This window comes from Lontra canadensis, unplaced genomic scaffold (genome assembly GCF_010015895.1).
Source record: "Lontra canadensis isolate GAN:19392208 unplaced genomic scaffold, GSC_riverotter_1.0 scaffold20, whole genome shotgun sequence".
NCBI classification, from domain to species: Eukaryota; Metazoa; Chordata; class Mammalia; order Carnivora; family Mustelidae; genus Lontra; species Lontra canadensis.
Window position 1 is genome coordinate 15,842,183 of NW_022631014.1, and position 15,598 is coordinate 15,857,780.

The window sequence follows — 15,598 nt, forward strand, 5'->3', positions numbered from 1 at the left end:
GCATCAGACAACAGCTACCTGAGGAATTGACTGTCTCTTGTTCTCTACAGCTGCCTTCCCTCCCTCATGTTTATTTTTTTTTTTTCAATTTTTAAAGAAGATTTTATTTATTTGAGAGAGCATGAGTAGGAGGGGGTAGAGGAGCAGAGGGAGGAGCAGACTCCCCACTGAGTGAGGAGCCTGACCTGGGGCTTGATCCCAGGACTCTGAGATCCTGACCTGAGCTGAAGGCAGACCCTTACCCGACTTAGCCACCCAGATGCCCCACCTCCGTGTTTAACAAACCTCTCTTGAGTACCTACCTGCATGCACTAGATTCGTGTAGCATTGCTAGATAGAATAGAATTGTGTTTGCCTAGCCTTTTCTTTTTTTTTTTAAACACTATGCTCCTTTAGCTCATTTTGAGTAATGCTGTGTTGCCATTTAATATTAAAGATGGCTCATAAGTTGACATTCCCAGGTTTTATATGTTTAAGTCTACTAAGTTTATATTTCTACCCAGAGTCCTCCTGGGAAATCCATCCTTAGAAATCCAGCAACTTTCTCTATATAATCACTAGAACCTGCCATTGTCACCTCAAACATGTCCAAAGCGAAACTCAGGATTTGCCTCCCCAAAACATTCTGCTGCCAGCAAGGCCAGCCACCTTCCTTCTGTTACACATACTAGAAACCTGGGAAACATCCTTAAAACTTTTCTCTTTTTCATACTCCATATCTTTTTTTTTTTAAGATTTTATTTATTTATTTGACAGAGATCACAAGTAGGCAGAGAGGCAGGCAGAGAGAGAGGAGGAAGCAGGCTCCCTGCTGAGCAGAGAGCCCGATTCGGGGCTCGATCCCAAGACCCTGGGATCATGACCTGAGCGGAAGGCAGAGGCTTTAACATACTGAGCCACCCAGGCACCCCCATACTCCATATCTAATCTGTCCTCAGATAATGTAGATTTTACCTTAAATATCTAGTAAGTCCAACCACTTCTCTCAAACCCTACTGCTGACTCCCCAGTGCTGTCTACCATCCTCTTGCTTAGACCATAACTGGGTGGGTCAAGAATACTGGATGACTGGGAGTGGGGTCAGTTCCTGTATGGCTGTGATGGGGGCAAGTGAATCGCAGACCAGAGGCAAGAGCAGAGGGCCTGAATGGGGAGGACAATAGCAGTGTCATAGCAGAAAGATAATCCTTACTGTGGAAAAGGCCCTTTATGAAATGCATACAGTGGGCCACAGATGTGGGTATCAAGAAGTTGCCTTTAGGGAGTATGACATTAGGGACTTGGAGACAGACTGAGAGGAGAGGTGAACTTGGGCCTCTGAAATTGTTGCTCAGCTTCTGTTTTTCTTCCTGTGGAAATCTCTACTGGGATCCCTCTGTGTACAGAACTTCCATCGCAGTCCCATATTTTTGTAAGGAGAGGAGTTTCTACTGCATTCTGGGTGTGAACTTCTCTTTCCAGACCCCCTGGCAGCTTTGCAAGGAGGAGGTATCTGAATACTGGTGGGGAGGGTCCTGATGCTTCTTGGTAACAATTAGGAAGGACTGCATGGATTTAGAGGCTATGGAGGATGCTGGATGTCCTGGTGGGAGAGTCCCACAGCAGGCACTTGCTCTCGTGGCCCCATCTGCTTGCTTCCTTGTGTGCGGAAATGAAGCAGTGGCCTCAAGCCCCCTCTCAGCCCAGGGACTAGTTTGCAGGACTGCCTTATCTTTCCTGGGAGAGAATCCGTTTGCTCTAAAGGATAATGTGTTCATGTGAAAAGGCCAGTGTTCTGTCTTGCTCCGTGCTTCCGAAGGCAGGATCAACAGCCAAGAGTCAGGAAGGTTCAGACCTGCACATTTGTTTTCTGGAAGGAAATTCTACCTTTCTGGTAAAACCAGTTGGGAAGGCTGGGGTGGGGGTGGGGTGGGAAGGGGAGGGGAGAGGGAAGTTCTGGGCTATGATTGTGGTTATTCCCCTTAGCTGTAGAGAGGTATAAGTTGTTAAAAGGCAGGTGTCTACTTTTTCAGTCGAGCCCCTCTGAGCCAGAGAAAGCAGGCCACTTAAATTCTGTCCAGAAGGAACTGGGCCTTCCTGAGAATGGTCCTGGAGTCCAGGCTAATAACCCGAGACAGGCAGTCTGTAGCTTACCCTGAAGGCAGAGGTCATGACGTACGAGTAGTTTGGTTTCTTCTGAGTGAAATTTAAACAGAGAGGAGGTATGTGAATGGAATGTGTATATATTGTAGCAAACATGGTAGTTGGTGCCTTTTTTCAGTATAAAATTATTCACCCCTTATAAGAAAGATTAGACAGTCCCATAAAACTCCTGAGAGCAGACACACTGAAGAGTAGAGCCACACACTTCTCATTTCCTTTTTCCAGTACAATTTTAGCGTGTTCTTCCTAAGCAATGTAGGTCTGTGTCTGAGGCCTCTCCGTGTGCTGGTATGTTGGACAGCTATTCCAAATGTTGTTCAAGCATGCGGATGCATACAGAGAATGAGAGCATAGCAGAATTACACGATGATGGTATGCATCAGGTAATGTGCATCAAAATGCCCATGAGAAATGAACATCTGTGATTTTGAGTCCGGCTTTGCCACTCATTATCTGTGGGGCTTTTGACAAACTATTTAACTTCTCTCAACTTCAATTTTCTCACCCGAAAGATAGGGGTAGCAGCCCCTCATCTCAGCATGGTTGGAAAGATAGACTCCCCTCCACAGTACACGAACATCAACATCCTTTCAAGGACAGCCTCGGTCTTGCTTTATCTGTGGGCTGTCCAACCCGGCCTCTGTGGCCTGAGCTGGTGGCAGTGGCCCAGTGTGATCTCTTTCTTCTGTTATAACAAGGCCTCACCTCTCCCCAGGGGGCTGTGGGGGATTACTTCCTAGGCTCCCTTCCTCTCCTGATCTGTTTCCTCTGGCCAAACTGACTAATCTCCTACACACTGCTTCCCTTCTTTTCTCCCCCCTCAAGGCACAGAAGTCTGGCTCAGGAGGGGACACTCAGGCTGCCGAGGACCTGCTGCTGCTCAGCAAACCTCTGACAGACCTCATTAGCCTGCTCATTCCGCTGGTAAGGGCCCAAATGTTTGTGCATCTTTCAGAACAGTGCTGAAGTGAAAGTCATTTTCTTTGAATTTCGTGATGTTTTCAGTTTCTATGCCACTTTAATTATTTTCCAAGCTGGAACCAAAAGAAATTTCAGAAGATTATTTGGCCTAGGAATACTAAATTTCTACTTTATTTTAAAACTAGATGGCTTAGCATTCATTTTAATAGGTATTTAAGTCAGAATCTCAAAGCCATCTTAATGGGAGGTAGAAAATTTGAGAAATGAATTCCAAGAAAGAAGGAGAAATCATTATAGAGACCAGTTCTCTCTCCAAAAGATGTTTTAGAGTTGTGCTTGGCATGCAGGACTCCTGAGGAATGCAGAAGCAGGCACGTAGACCTAGAGCATATTCCTCTAAATCTCCACAAAGACAGAAAGAAATAAGTAAAGTTAAATGAAGGCAGGTAAAACCACACAAGGCCACTGAATATATGGAAAGAGCCCAGCAGAAACTTGGAGTTTGGACCAATTCAACAATTTTACCCAAACTTGAAGAGGACCCAGTGCTCAGACACGTGATTCCTATAGAGCAGCCAGTCAGAGGGTGCGTTGATAAAATTCCATGAAGGCTCCTGAATACCTCTCCAGATTTGAGGATCCAAGGATTGGGGGTCCCTGTAACCCCTGCGACCTTAGATCTGGTTCTTCACAGAGACAGACCTTTGGTTCTCAAAGCTGCTAGGATTTGTCTTTTACTGCTCTGTGGCTTTGAAAGGAAGGCAAATGCAGTTTGGATGAATAATTCCTTAGACTTAATTATGTTTAGCAAATAAAGGTTTGGTTCAATGGGGTGAGAAAGAAAGAGGGGAAAATCCATCAATGCTGGGTTATATTAAATAATGGCATATGTGGAGTCGAGCAGTCACAAAAAAAGTGTCTGTGGGCTCACAGTGAGGTAAGGGAACACTCCCCAGCCCCATAGTGGAAGGATAGTTGGTGTAGAGTATCTTTTGCATGAAGCTACATGGAAAATAGAACGCTAACTGCTCTAGCTCAGAATAGGGGCTGAACCAGATAACCAGCTCTCATCTTGGGCTAAGGCCAGGAAACAGATGAGGCTCCAGTGAACAGACGAAAGACAAACACAAACTAGACTCTCTTCTGTAAGAGGCTCAAATGACATCAAATTAAAAAATGTATATACATACGTATATACATACACACACACACATATATAAAAATTGATGCAACATATTATATACTGGATAATAATTACATTTATAGAGAAAAAGATTTAAAAAGACAGATGAAAAGGATCTTTCTTAAGAAGGACAGATGCAGAGATGCCTGGGTGGGTCAGTCAGTTGAGTGTCCAACTCTTGGTTTCAGCTCAGGTCATGATCTCACGGTCCTGGGATCGAGTCCCACTGTTGGGTTCTGTGCTCAATGCAAAGTCTGCTTGTTCCTCTCCCTCCTGCTCTGCTCCTCCCCACGCTCTCTCTTTCTCTCTCTTAAATAAATAAAATCTAAAGAAAAAAAAAGGAAAGACAGATGGAGAATCCCTAATAGGTAAAACTTCCAGGACACTTTTTTTCACATCTATCTTATAGACCAGGTTTTCGTGTTTGCCACATTCTCAGATTTGCTTTCTTTTAATGGGTAAATTATTCCAATTGGATTTGTTGTTAAACTTCTCTTTGATCTTAATTTTATTGTTATTTTATATTTTCTTTCTAAATATTTTTAATATTAATATAAGTTTTAATGTACAAAAAACTTGTCAGAACAAAGAGAAGATTCTACAGTGATAAGGAATAAAATTCACATGAGGACCTAATAGCTATGAACCTTTCTGTGTTGAATATTAGATCATAGAACTCTATAAATAAAGGACCAAAAACACCTAGGAGGAAATCCAAAAAACACAGTAGTGTTGAGAGATATAACTCCTCTTTCTCATTGCTTTACAGACCAAGTAGTTAAAAATAATGATGTAGGACAGGGGTTGATAAACTGTGGCCTATGGGCTAACTTTGGCCCACTGCTTTTTTGTAAAGTGTTTTTATTTTTTAATTTCATTATTTTTTAAGAGATTATTTATTTAAGGAGGAGAGAGTACATGCTCTGAGGGGCAGAGGGAGACTAGGAGAGAGAAAATCTCTAGAAGACTCGCCACTGAGCATGGAGACTGTTGGAGGGATGATCCCAGGACCCCGAGATTATGACCTGAGCTGAAATCAGGAGTCAGACGCTCAACCAACAGAGCCACCCAGGGGCCCTCTCCCTATCCCCACATGGCCTATTTTTGTAAATAAAGTTTTATTGAATACAGCCACACAGACCATTTGTTTACATATCGTCTATGGCTATTTTGCTCTTTGGTAGGAGTTGAGGAGTTATAACACAGACCTTATAGCTCACAAGTCTATATTCTTTTTTTTTTTAATTAATTAATTTTTTTATAAACATATATTTTTATCCCCAGGGGTATAGGTCTGTGAATCACCAGGTTTACACACTTCACAGCACTCACCATAGCACATACCCTCCCCAATGTCCATAACCCCATCCCCCTCTCCCAAACCCCCTCCCCCCAGCAACCCTCAGTTTGTTTTGTGAGATTAAGAGCCACTTATGGTTTGTCTCCCTCCCAATCCCATCTTGTTTCATTTGTTCTTCTCCTACCCCCTTAACCCCCCATGTTGCATCTCCACTTCCTCATATCAGGGAGATCATATGATAGTTGTCTTTCTCCGATTGACTTATTTCGCTAAGCATGATACCCTCTAGTTCCATCCACGTCGTCGCAAATGGCAAGATTTCATTTCTTTTGATGGCTGCATAGTATTCCATTGTGTATATATACCACATCTTCTTTATCCATTCGTCTGTTGATAGACATCTAGGTTCTTTCCATAGTTTGGCTATTGTGGACATTGCTGCTATAAACATTCAGGTGCACATGCCCCTTCAGATCACTACGTTTGTATCTTTAGTGCAATTGCTGGGTCATAGGGTAGTTCTGTTTTCAACATTTTGAGGAACCTCCATGCTGTTTTCCAGAGTGGTTGCACCAGCTTGCATTCCCACCAGCAGTGTAGGAGGGTTCCCCTTTCTCCGCATCCTCGCCAGCATCTGTCATTTCCTGACTTCACAAGTCTATATTCTATTAGTATCTGGCTCTTCATGGAAAAATTTTGCTGATCCCTATATAATGGGTATAAATTTTTAAAAATATTTCATTTATTTGACCCAGAGAGAGAGATCACAAGTAGGGGGAGCAATAGGTAGAGGGAGAGGGAGAAGCAGTCTCCCCACTAAGCAGGGAGCCTGATGTGGTGTTCAACCCCAGGTCCCTGGGATCATGACCTGAGCTGAAGGCAGATGTTTGGCACCTGAGCCACCCAGGTGCCCCAAGGGCATAAATATTTTAATAAGATCGAGCTAAGAGAAATAGATCCATCTCTGTACCCTGAAAACAGAAACTCTAACTTCAGTTTTCCAGAAACATCTTTAAAAATTTGGGGTGCCTGGGTGGCTCAGTGGGTTAAGCCTCTGCCTTCGGTTCAGGTCATGATCCCAGGGTCCTGAGACCTGGGTCTCTGCTCAGCAGGGAGCCTGCTTCCTCCTCTCTCTCTGCCTGTCCCTCTGCCTGCTTGTGATCTCTGTCAAATAAATTTAAAAAAATATTTAAAAAAATAAATAAAAATAAAAAGTTGGCCATGCATTATGTTAAACGGATATCAGTAAACTCCAGTAAGTTGCAATTACATATACCACATCCTTTAACCACAATACAGTTAAACTGGAAGGAAAAAATAAGAGTAGGAGATGCACTTTTAGCAAATACTATCCATGAGTATAATCAAAGAATAAGTTTTCTTTGTGATTATTTCAGTCTGGGTCCAATCAGAAGGGAGAAACCACACAGTGATTTAAATAGGGGAATTTTAATATAAAACATCACTTGCTATGGAAAAAGAGTAAGCATAAGATTTAAAAAGAACTTTCGAAGGTACCCTACAGCTGCTTGAGAGTATTCAAAGAAGGACAGACTTGATCGGGGCTATCCCTACACTGAGGCTGTGGGTCACACCTTATTGGGGAAGGCAGCCCATGGGACAGTAGACAAATTTGCTGGGTTGCCTAGGCTGGAGTGGGTCCACTGTCCCTTGGAAAGCAGGAAGCAACCCTTTGGGGTGCAGATGACTCCTAGTCAGTGGGTAGGCAACAGAGGAACAGGGTGCCATGGTGGTAGGAGGGCTGAGGTGCCCAGTATCATGTGGAGAAGACTACAGGAAACAAAGATATGCAAGAGACAGATGAACGGGGGCGGCAGCGTCAGATAGCCAGTGTACATGGGAGGGCTGGAGTGTACAGTGTGCCTTGGGGAGGGCAACAGGACCATAATCACAGGTCAGTCTAGGGCTGTAGGTTGCCGAGGGGGCCACACATTCTGGGCCCCTGGTTAAGTTGGATCTCTGCCTCACATTCATACCTCTGAGCAACAGAAACAGCAGGAGAACCTCTTCTTCCTGCACTGTGTCATCTGAGAGATTTTCCCCAGCTCTCTGAGACTCTGAATTCTTGTTGCTAGTAACTTGATCACACTTATGTTCTAGTATATGGCCAGACGTCTGCCTAGCATGCATGAGCTGTGTTGTGTATATACACACTGATCACCAAAGTCACCAGTTTTAAAAATGGCCTGTGACAAGAACATCGCAATATATCTTATCTGGAAAAGATTAACACATATTTATAGCCATGTATAAAGTGAAGAAAATAGTAATAAGGCAATTTAGGACTTAAACCAGAGCACATACAGACCAAAGATAAATTTTATAGTGGTCGTTAAAAAACGTAATAGGTTACAGAATTAGGTGTTGGAATTGGTTTCCCATAGGGAGAAATAAACAGACTTTCAGTTTTCATCTGACTTGAGTAATTTTGGAGCTATTTCACCCAAAGGCAGGTGGGTGAACTTTTAGCTCTTGAGGTTCTTTCCAGATTATGGTCCTCTGAAAGAAAATATATTCTTAAAAGAAGAGAAAACTTGTCAACCCCTAATTTATGCCCTGTATTTTTACTATACACTGTAGTAGAATCATAGTGGAAGATAGATGTAAGATAGTGATTCTTAGTCTGTTTTGAATGTAAACTGCTTTAAGAATGTGAGGGTTCTAGTCCCTCTTCCCAGAAAAATGTGTAGACTCATTTATATGCTGGGTTCTTGGCACAATTCACAATTTCAGGGGAATCTTTTTTGTTTTTTTAATTTCAATTAGCCAACATATAGTACCTTGTTTTTGTTGTAGTGTTCAATGATTCATTATATAATACCCAGTGCTCATCACATCACCTGCCCTTCTAAATGCCCATCACCCAGTTACCCCATTCCCCAACCCACCTCCCCTTCCACAACCCTCAGTTTTTTTTTCCCCAGAGTCAAGAGTCTGTCATGGTTTGTCACCCCTCTGATTTCTTCCCATTCAGTTTCAGGGGGATCTTTGAACCCTCAATTGAAACGTAGTATAAGATCTGGTTAATAAAAGGTATAACCAAATGACCATGTCTCCTAAAAAAAAATACAGCAAGGTAATTGTTTGAATTAAATATTTTATTTAGGAAGAGGAAATGAGCAGCTAGGCTGTACATCCTATGTGAATTTTATAACTAGATAAATTTGCTATAAGAAATTAGTCTTCAGCCTCCTTCTCCCTCAATTAAAATAGACATTTTCAAACTTGGAAGAGATCATTGTTTTTAAAAATTTTTCTTCGTTTGGTCTGAGCTGCTGTATGTAGCCTGTTTTATGTGTTTCGTGTTAGCCGTGCCTTCCTTGGCCATTGAGAAGATGGCCCTGGGCAGACCCTGTGCAGTCACGTCAGGATGGCAATCCTCACTGAGCCCCAGAATGTGAGCTCCCTCCTGTGCTAGAGGAGTAGGGACCCGAGCCTTCTCCCAAACAACTAATGAATCTACCAGGAGCAATATTTTGGCCTGTATCAACATGATCTGTACCAGTTCATGTTTCTGACGCCACCATGCAGTGTAAAAAATTGTGCCCCACTAAGTATAGGGGAAAAAGTTCCCTTTTTTTTTTTTCCACTTTCTAATTTCTTAGTAGATTTTTCTCTTTACATAGTAATGAACTTGGACTTGTCTGTTCTTTCTCTTTGTAGTCAGCAGCCTGAAATCTAGGTGATGGTTTATGGTGATTATGGTCAATGGTGATGGAGGCCAGAGGTACTGAGTAGTCTGTTTGCAGGTCAAACCCAAGAGGTTGGGCATCTTGCTAGTTCCTACTAAGCAGCTGCTCTAAGAAGTTACTGCCCGATTTAATAGGGATATCCCTCTTTCTAGCTAACCACTGTCCGTCTGGCTGCTCGCCATTTCCACTGGATGCACCATAAACACCTCAAACACAACAGGATTAAAACAAACCCATAATCACCTCCTTAAAATTGTTTCTCTTCTTGTGTCCTGTGTCAGAGAAGGAAATTCACTTCCCCTCAGTTGCCCAGCCAAGAATGCAGGCATCCTCTTGGCCTCTTTTCCTTTGCCATCCTGCCCTATTCTGTCAAGCCACTGAAATGCAACAGATTGTCTTCCTCTTCACTCCCATGGACAGTATCATAAAGCTCACCACCATCTTGTGCTTGGAGGGTCCCAGTGGCCTTCTCCATGAGATTTCTGCCTGCTCTTGCCCTGCCCACTATCTTCTCACAGTGGAAGCAGCATGCTTTCTCTAAAATGCAAGACTCATCTTGTCACTCACTGACTTAAAACATATCAATGATCCCCCACTATTCATGGGTAAATTCTAACTTCTTAACAGGTTTACAGAACCATGTGTTGTCTGACACTTAGTTTCTAGCCTCATCTCTTGGCTCTCTCTGCCCTACTCTGTGTTCTGTACCCCAGTTTTTTTCAGTTCTTTAAATGTACTTTGATTTCCCTTGCCTCTGTATAGAATGTGCTCCTCCTCCTTCCACTTGAGTGTTCCTCAGCTTTCAGCTCTTGGCTTAGATGTCCCTTCTTTTCAGCTTTACTTTTGGGTCTGGTGCAGCAGAAGAATTTGATTAATATTTGTGTAGGAAAGCAAGCTAATAGCTAACAAATGCAGTATATTTTCTGCCTTTCCTTAGAATAACCAAGAATAGACTACATCTGGTAGGACATAGATTCAAGTACAAATTTATCCAGGGAGTTGCTCTGTAGCCTTGCTGTCCTGCCCTGCTTAAGCCAGCCCCTTCTAGCGGGTGGTAATGACATGGCTCACTCGCTTGCTTTAAAATTACATCATTTGAATTTCTCTCTAGAAGTTGACCTCTTCTTGGCAGGATTTCTCCTGACCTTCATTGGGCAGCCTATATTCCTGAAATAACCCATACTCTGCCTTAGATTGTCAGTAAAGGACACAAAAGGGCAGGTAACATTGCCCAAGGACTTCTGTTTTGGGAAAATTGCTGTACTTGTAGTAACTGCAAAATATAAAAACTCAGCCCTAGAATCCCCACAGCAGTGGTGACCATAAAAGCCTCTGAGCCATCAAAATAGAAACCACAGCATCATCATCTTTTCTAACAATAGACCCCCCTCCACCCTAGAATTCTGACGTTCAGTGTTTGAACTTGGGTAGCCTTGGGAAAGACTCCGAAAACTGCAGGTGTGTTTTCTGCCATTACTTCTTATACCTTTATCTTAAGGTGGTTGCAATATAGTGGCATGTGTTTTTTAAAAATATTTATTTATTTATTTTAGAGAGAGACCAGAGGAGGATTAGAGGGGAAGCAAGACCGAGAGAGAGAGAGAGAGAATCCTCAAGCAGACTCCCTCTGAGCTTAGAGCCCAACTCGAGGCTTGATCCTAGGACCCGAGATCATGACCTGAGCCAACATCGAGTTGGTCCCTTAACCTAGTGAGCCACCCAGGCACTCCATGATAAATTTTTTAATAACATTTGGTTGTCATTCAGAGCTGCTAGTTCTAATCTGAATAGGAACAAATTCCCTTACGTGGTAGAGTGTGACTGGTGTCAGAAAGCAACCCCTCTAGAAAATTGTTCTCACCCATCGATGACCGGAATGCCCATACTTTATTGCCCTCTTTACAAGCCTTCTTTTAAATAGTAATGCTTTAACATGAAAGTGTGTCACTCATTTCACAAAACAAGACCAGGGCAGCAGGAGAGATCAATAGAAAAGAATGAGGAGGTGGGAGTTTGAGGGACAAAGAACTGAATATGAAACTGTGAAACATGGGTCATGCCAAAATCAAAGTCTAGTTAATAAAGATTTTGGGGGTGGACTTTATTCTCTGTTCCCAGTACATGTGCCTTGACTTCAAAAAAAAAAAAAAAAAAAGAAAGTTAATAATTAATGGTTGAATCTTTTATGTGCATCATTGAAGAAAGTGAATATTTGTAATTGGACTCTTACAACCAGCTCTAAAAGTTATTAGAACCAGCTAAAAACACATCAGAATTATGGTGTTGATTTCTTTTAAGATTTTATTTATTTATTTGACAGAGAGAGAGATTACAAGTAGGCAGAGAGGCAAGGAGAGAGGGAGCGGGGAAGCAGGTTCCCTGCTGAGCAGGGAGCCCGATGCGGGGCTTGATCAGGACCTGAGCCGAAGGCAGAGGCAGAGGCTTAACCCACTGAGCCACCCAGGTGCCCCTATGGTGTTGATTTTATATTTATATCTTGCTTATGTAACAAATGCACAAGAAAGCAATAACAGCCTGGGGTTTTTGGAGTCCCACACTTGTTCATTTTTGAGGCAGTGTCTGTAAAGAGGTACTCTATAGAAAGAGGTCATATAAATTGCCTAGAAGTAGACAGGTATCCCAAGAGAAAAGTGAGCAAAGGATTTGAATGGGCAACTCACAACAACAAAAATGCAAATTTCCAATGTTAATTTCACTGGACGCATTTAAACAAGCTATGAATAATGGAAAATTATTTTTTAAAAATGCAATATGATCCTCAAAGTTGGAAGCTGACTTTGGGACAAAAAGAGATAAATAAAAATATACATAGGTCTGTATCAAAAGCCTTCCATTTATTTATATCCTTTGATGTAGTCATTCTATTTCTAGGAAATTTGTGCATAGGAAATAGAGAAGTACTGAATGAGTTGTGTAAACATATGTTCTCACAACATTATCTCTAGTATCAAACACTTTGGTAATAACCTATATGTTGCTCATTTGGAAATTAATTTCCATTCTTAGGGTAGAGGTCCTTGTGCTATTAAATATCATATTTTCCAAGCACATATAATAGCATGGGAAAATATAAGGCTAAAGAAAATCAGAATATATATTAATTGTAGAATGATGCTAATTTAAAATGTAATAAAATTTTTTAAATATATATAATAAAAAATGTATATGTATCCAAAATGCATATACATTTTAAATTAGCATCATTTTTATAATCATCATATATAATGATGCTCACACAGAGACGATCCTTACTTTCACAGGGCTTTAATATGCACAGATTTCAGCCATATAATACCAGTGCCCCACAGCATGGTTCAGATTTCAGTTACCCTGTTGTATTCACTGTGATTAGTTGCATGAAGTACAGACTTTGCTGCTGGCTCTTCAGTGAACAAATCACTATGTAAATAATAACGTGCATCATCACCAGTAATCAATCATGCACTTACATGAAAATCTGTCAGCAATTGGTCACTTTGCATTTATTATTTTGTTCACACACAGACAGCAAAGCATGTCATTATGTTTCCTCCTTGTCTTCTAGTGATAAATCCACATAGCATTTTACAAAACTTGATCACTGAAAGAGGGAATTGTGCACCAAAGACAAAAGAGCAACAAAGAAGCTGAAAGCGATAATGTTGGAAGGGAAATATGAATCTAATGTAAACAGAGTTGCAGGAGAAACAGCAGACTTTAGGAATGTTGACAGTGGTGCTGTTTAAGAGGTTCTAGATAGGCAGCCAGAGGAACTTAGTGAAAGTGAAGTCATCTATGTAAATAAGGAAAGCATTTTTTTTAAATGAATGAATGAATTAATTTTTTATTATAATATGTTAGTCACCATACTATACGTCATTAGTTTTTGATGTAGTGTTCCAAGATTAATTGTTTACATATAACACCCAGAGCTCCATGCAATACGTGCCTAAGGAAAGTTTTTTTTTGAAGAAAAGAATGAAATCTCAGAAGGCAATGCAAGCAAAAAACAAACAACCTCAAACCAAAATGAACAAAAAAGCATAAACAAAACAACCCTTTACACTAAAGGAATTCCGGGAGATATTTTCCAACAGTGAAAGCACAAAGGATAAATTGTTGGGAGTTGAGTCAGGGTTAGAAACGAGTAGAACAGTTGCCTATGGCATAGAAAAGATGCTCTCTGTATGGTGAGTTGAAGGTGGTAGTGGTAGAGGGGCAGAGAGCAAAGGAGAGAATCCCAGGCAGGCTCCATGCCCTTTGTGGAGCCTGTCCCGGGGCTTGATCTCATGACCCCAGCTGAGACCAAGCATTGGATGCTCAATTGACTGAGCCACCCAGGCACCCCAAACTACTCTTGAGAACTGTTTTTCAGAACAACAAAAACAAAAAGACTTTAATTCTCAATGTTTCTAATGTTTTAGACAGCAATAAATATTAGGTTTACTGTTTATTCTCCTACACATTTATCAGTACATATTTCTAATTGATAATGAGAGTTTTTAATGTTTTGATAACATTTTAAAGGTCATGGAATAGTTGTAATTTCCCCATTCATTAAGATCATTCTGTGTGGTTAAAGTTGGCATGGTCATTTTCATGGTTGCCTGCTGAGTAGGTAGATAGGTAAAGTAGGTAGATAGGACAGATGCCTGCAGTGGTTAACTCTGGGTGGTAGAAATACATGTGATTTCCATTTTGTAACATCCATCTGTATATTTCAGATTTTATAAATTGAGCATTTATTACTTTCATAATCATAAAAGTTTTAAGTCCTTATTTCTATCTTTTGTAATCCCATTTTATTCAGCAAAAACAATTTATGATACTGAATTTCTACCTTGTCTGTCCTTTCCCAGCTTCCTCCTACCTTCTAGTGAATGACTGACATTCCTTTTCCATCACCCAACAGGTGTTCAACTTTAGACTTCTTAAAAATTCCACTGCCAAGTTTTCCTCCACTCTTCATCTCCCATAATGTCCTCTGGACAACTTTTCTTTCATTGAAATGTCTAACAGCAATTTCAGCCATAAACCTGCAGCCTCTTGACAATACATTCTTGAATTACAGAGATCCAGAGTATACTCCTCAGAAAACATTAAGGTTTTCCAATATATCTTCATAGACATCATGCATAAGATCAAGGAATAGCTACAAACTAGCAAATCCATCACACAATAAAATATAGCGAATCCTGTGATAGGCTTATAGGTGCCGTTGGGTCCTGTGGAGGGAACAGCTAACTACATGAATTGGACCAAGGAGGAAGGGCTGGATGAATTCTTTTTTCCATTTTTTTTTATTATTATAGTGAAATAAATGTCTGTTTCCTTCTTCTAGCTTTGGGTTTGTTTTTTTCTTTTTTTTTCCCTTCCAGTTCCTTGAGTTGTGAAATTAAATTGTTGATTTGAGATCTTTCTTGTCTTTAATATAAGCATCTGTAGCTATAAATTCCCCTTTAGCATTGCTGTCTCATAAGTGTTTCATAAATTTAGGTATACTGTGTTTTCATTTTCCTTCATTTCTGTTTTCTACCTTTTCTATTTCTTCTTTGATCCATTGGTTTTTTAAGAATGTGTTACTGGATTTCCATAAATTTAGGGAAGTCTTAGTTTTTGTATTGTCACTGATTTCTAACTTCATCCTGTTGTTGGAAAGATATTTTGCATGATATCTATCATTTGAAATCTACTGAGATTTAGGACATTTGTCTCTTGCTCTTTATTTTTGGCCTTTGAAACTTCGAGCATTGTGTCTCCCTGTGGGTTTTTCTTCAGTTCGTTTTTCTTAGAGTTGATTCAGCTTCTTGGATGTTTATATTCTGGTATTTCATCAAATTTGGGAAGTTTTCAGCCAACCTTTCTTCAGATATTCTGTCTGCCCTTTCTATCTCTTTCCTCTTTCTAAAACTTTCGCAATATGTATGGCGGTCCATTAAATAGTGTCTTACAGGTCTCTTAAGCTCTCTTCACTTTTCTTTGATCTATTTCTTTGTTTTCCCCAGACTCCGTAATTTTCATTTTCTTATCTTACTGTTTGCTGATTCCTTCCTCATGCTCAAATATGCCTTTGAATCTCTCTAGTGTATTTTCCAGTTCATTTATTGTACTTTTCATCTCCATAATTTCTTCTTAGTTTTTTTAAATTTATGTTTCTGTGTTCGTACATTTCTTTTTTTTTAAATTTTTTAATTTTTTATTAATATATAATATATTATTAGCCCCAGGGTACAGGTCTGTGAATCGCCAGGTTTACACACTTCACAGCACTCACCATAGCACATACCTTCCCCAGTGTCCACAACCCCACCACCCTCTCCCTACCCCCCTACCCCCAGC

General features: G+C 40.7%; 1 protein-coding gene across 1 annotated transcript in view; it reads left to right on the forward strand.

The window, feature by feature from the left end:
* Nucleotides 1-15,598, forward strand: part of ULK4 (unc-51 like kinase 4) — a 583,110-nt gene that overhangs the window by 401,423 nt on the left and 166,089 nt on the right. The window contains exon 34 of the mRNA XM_032861108.1: nucleotides 2,968-3,066. Coding sequence (XP_032716999.1) covers nucleotides 2,968-3,066 — 99 coding nt within the window. The remainder of the gene's footprint in view (nucleotides 1-2,967; nucleotides 3,067-15,598) is intronic.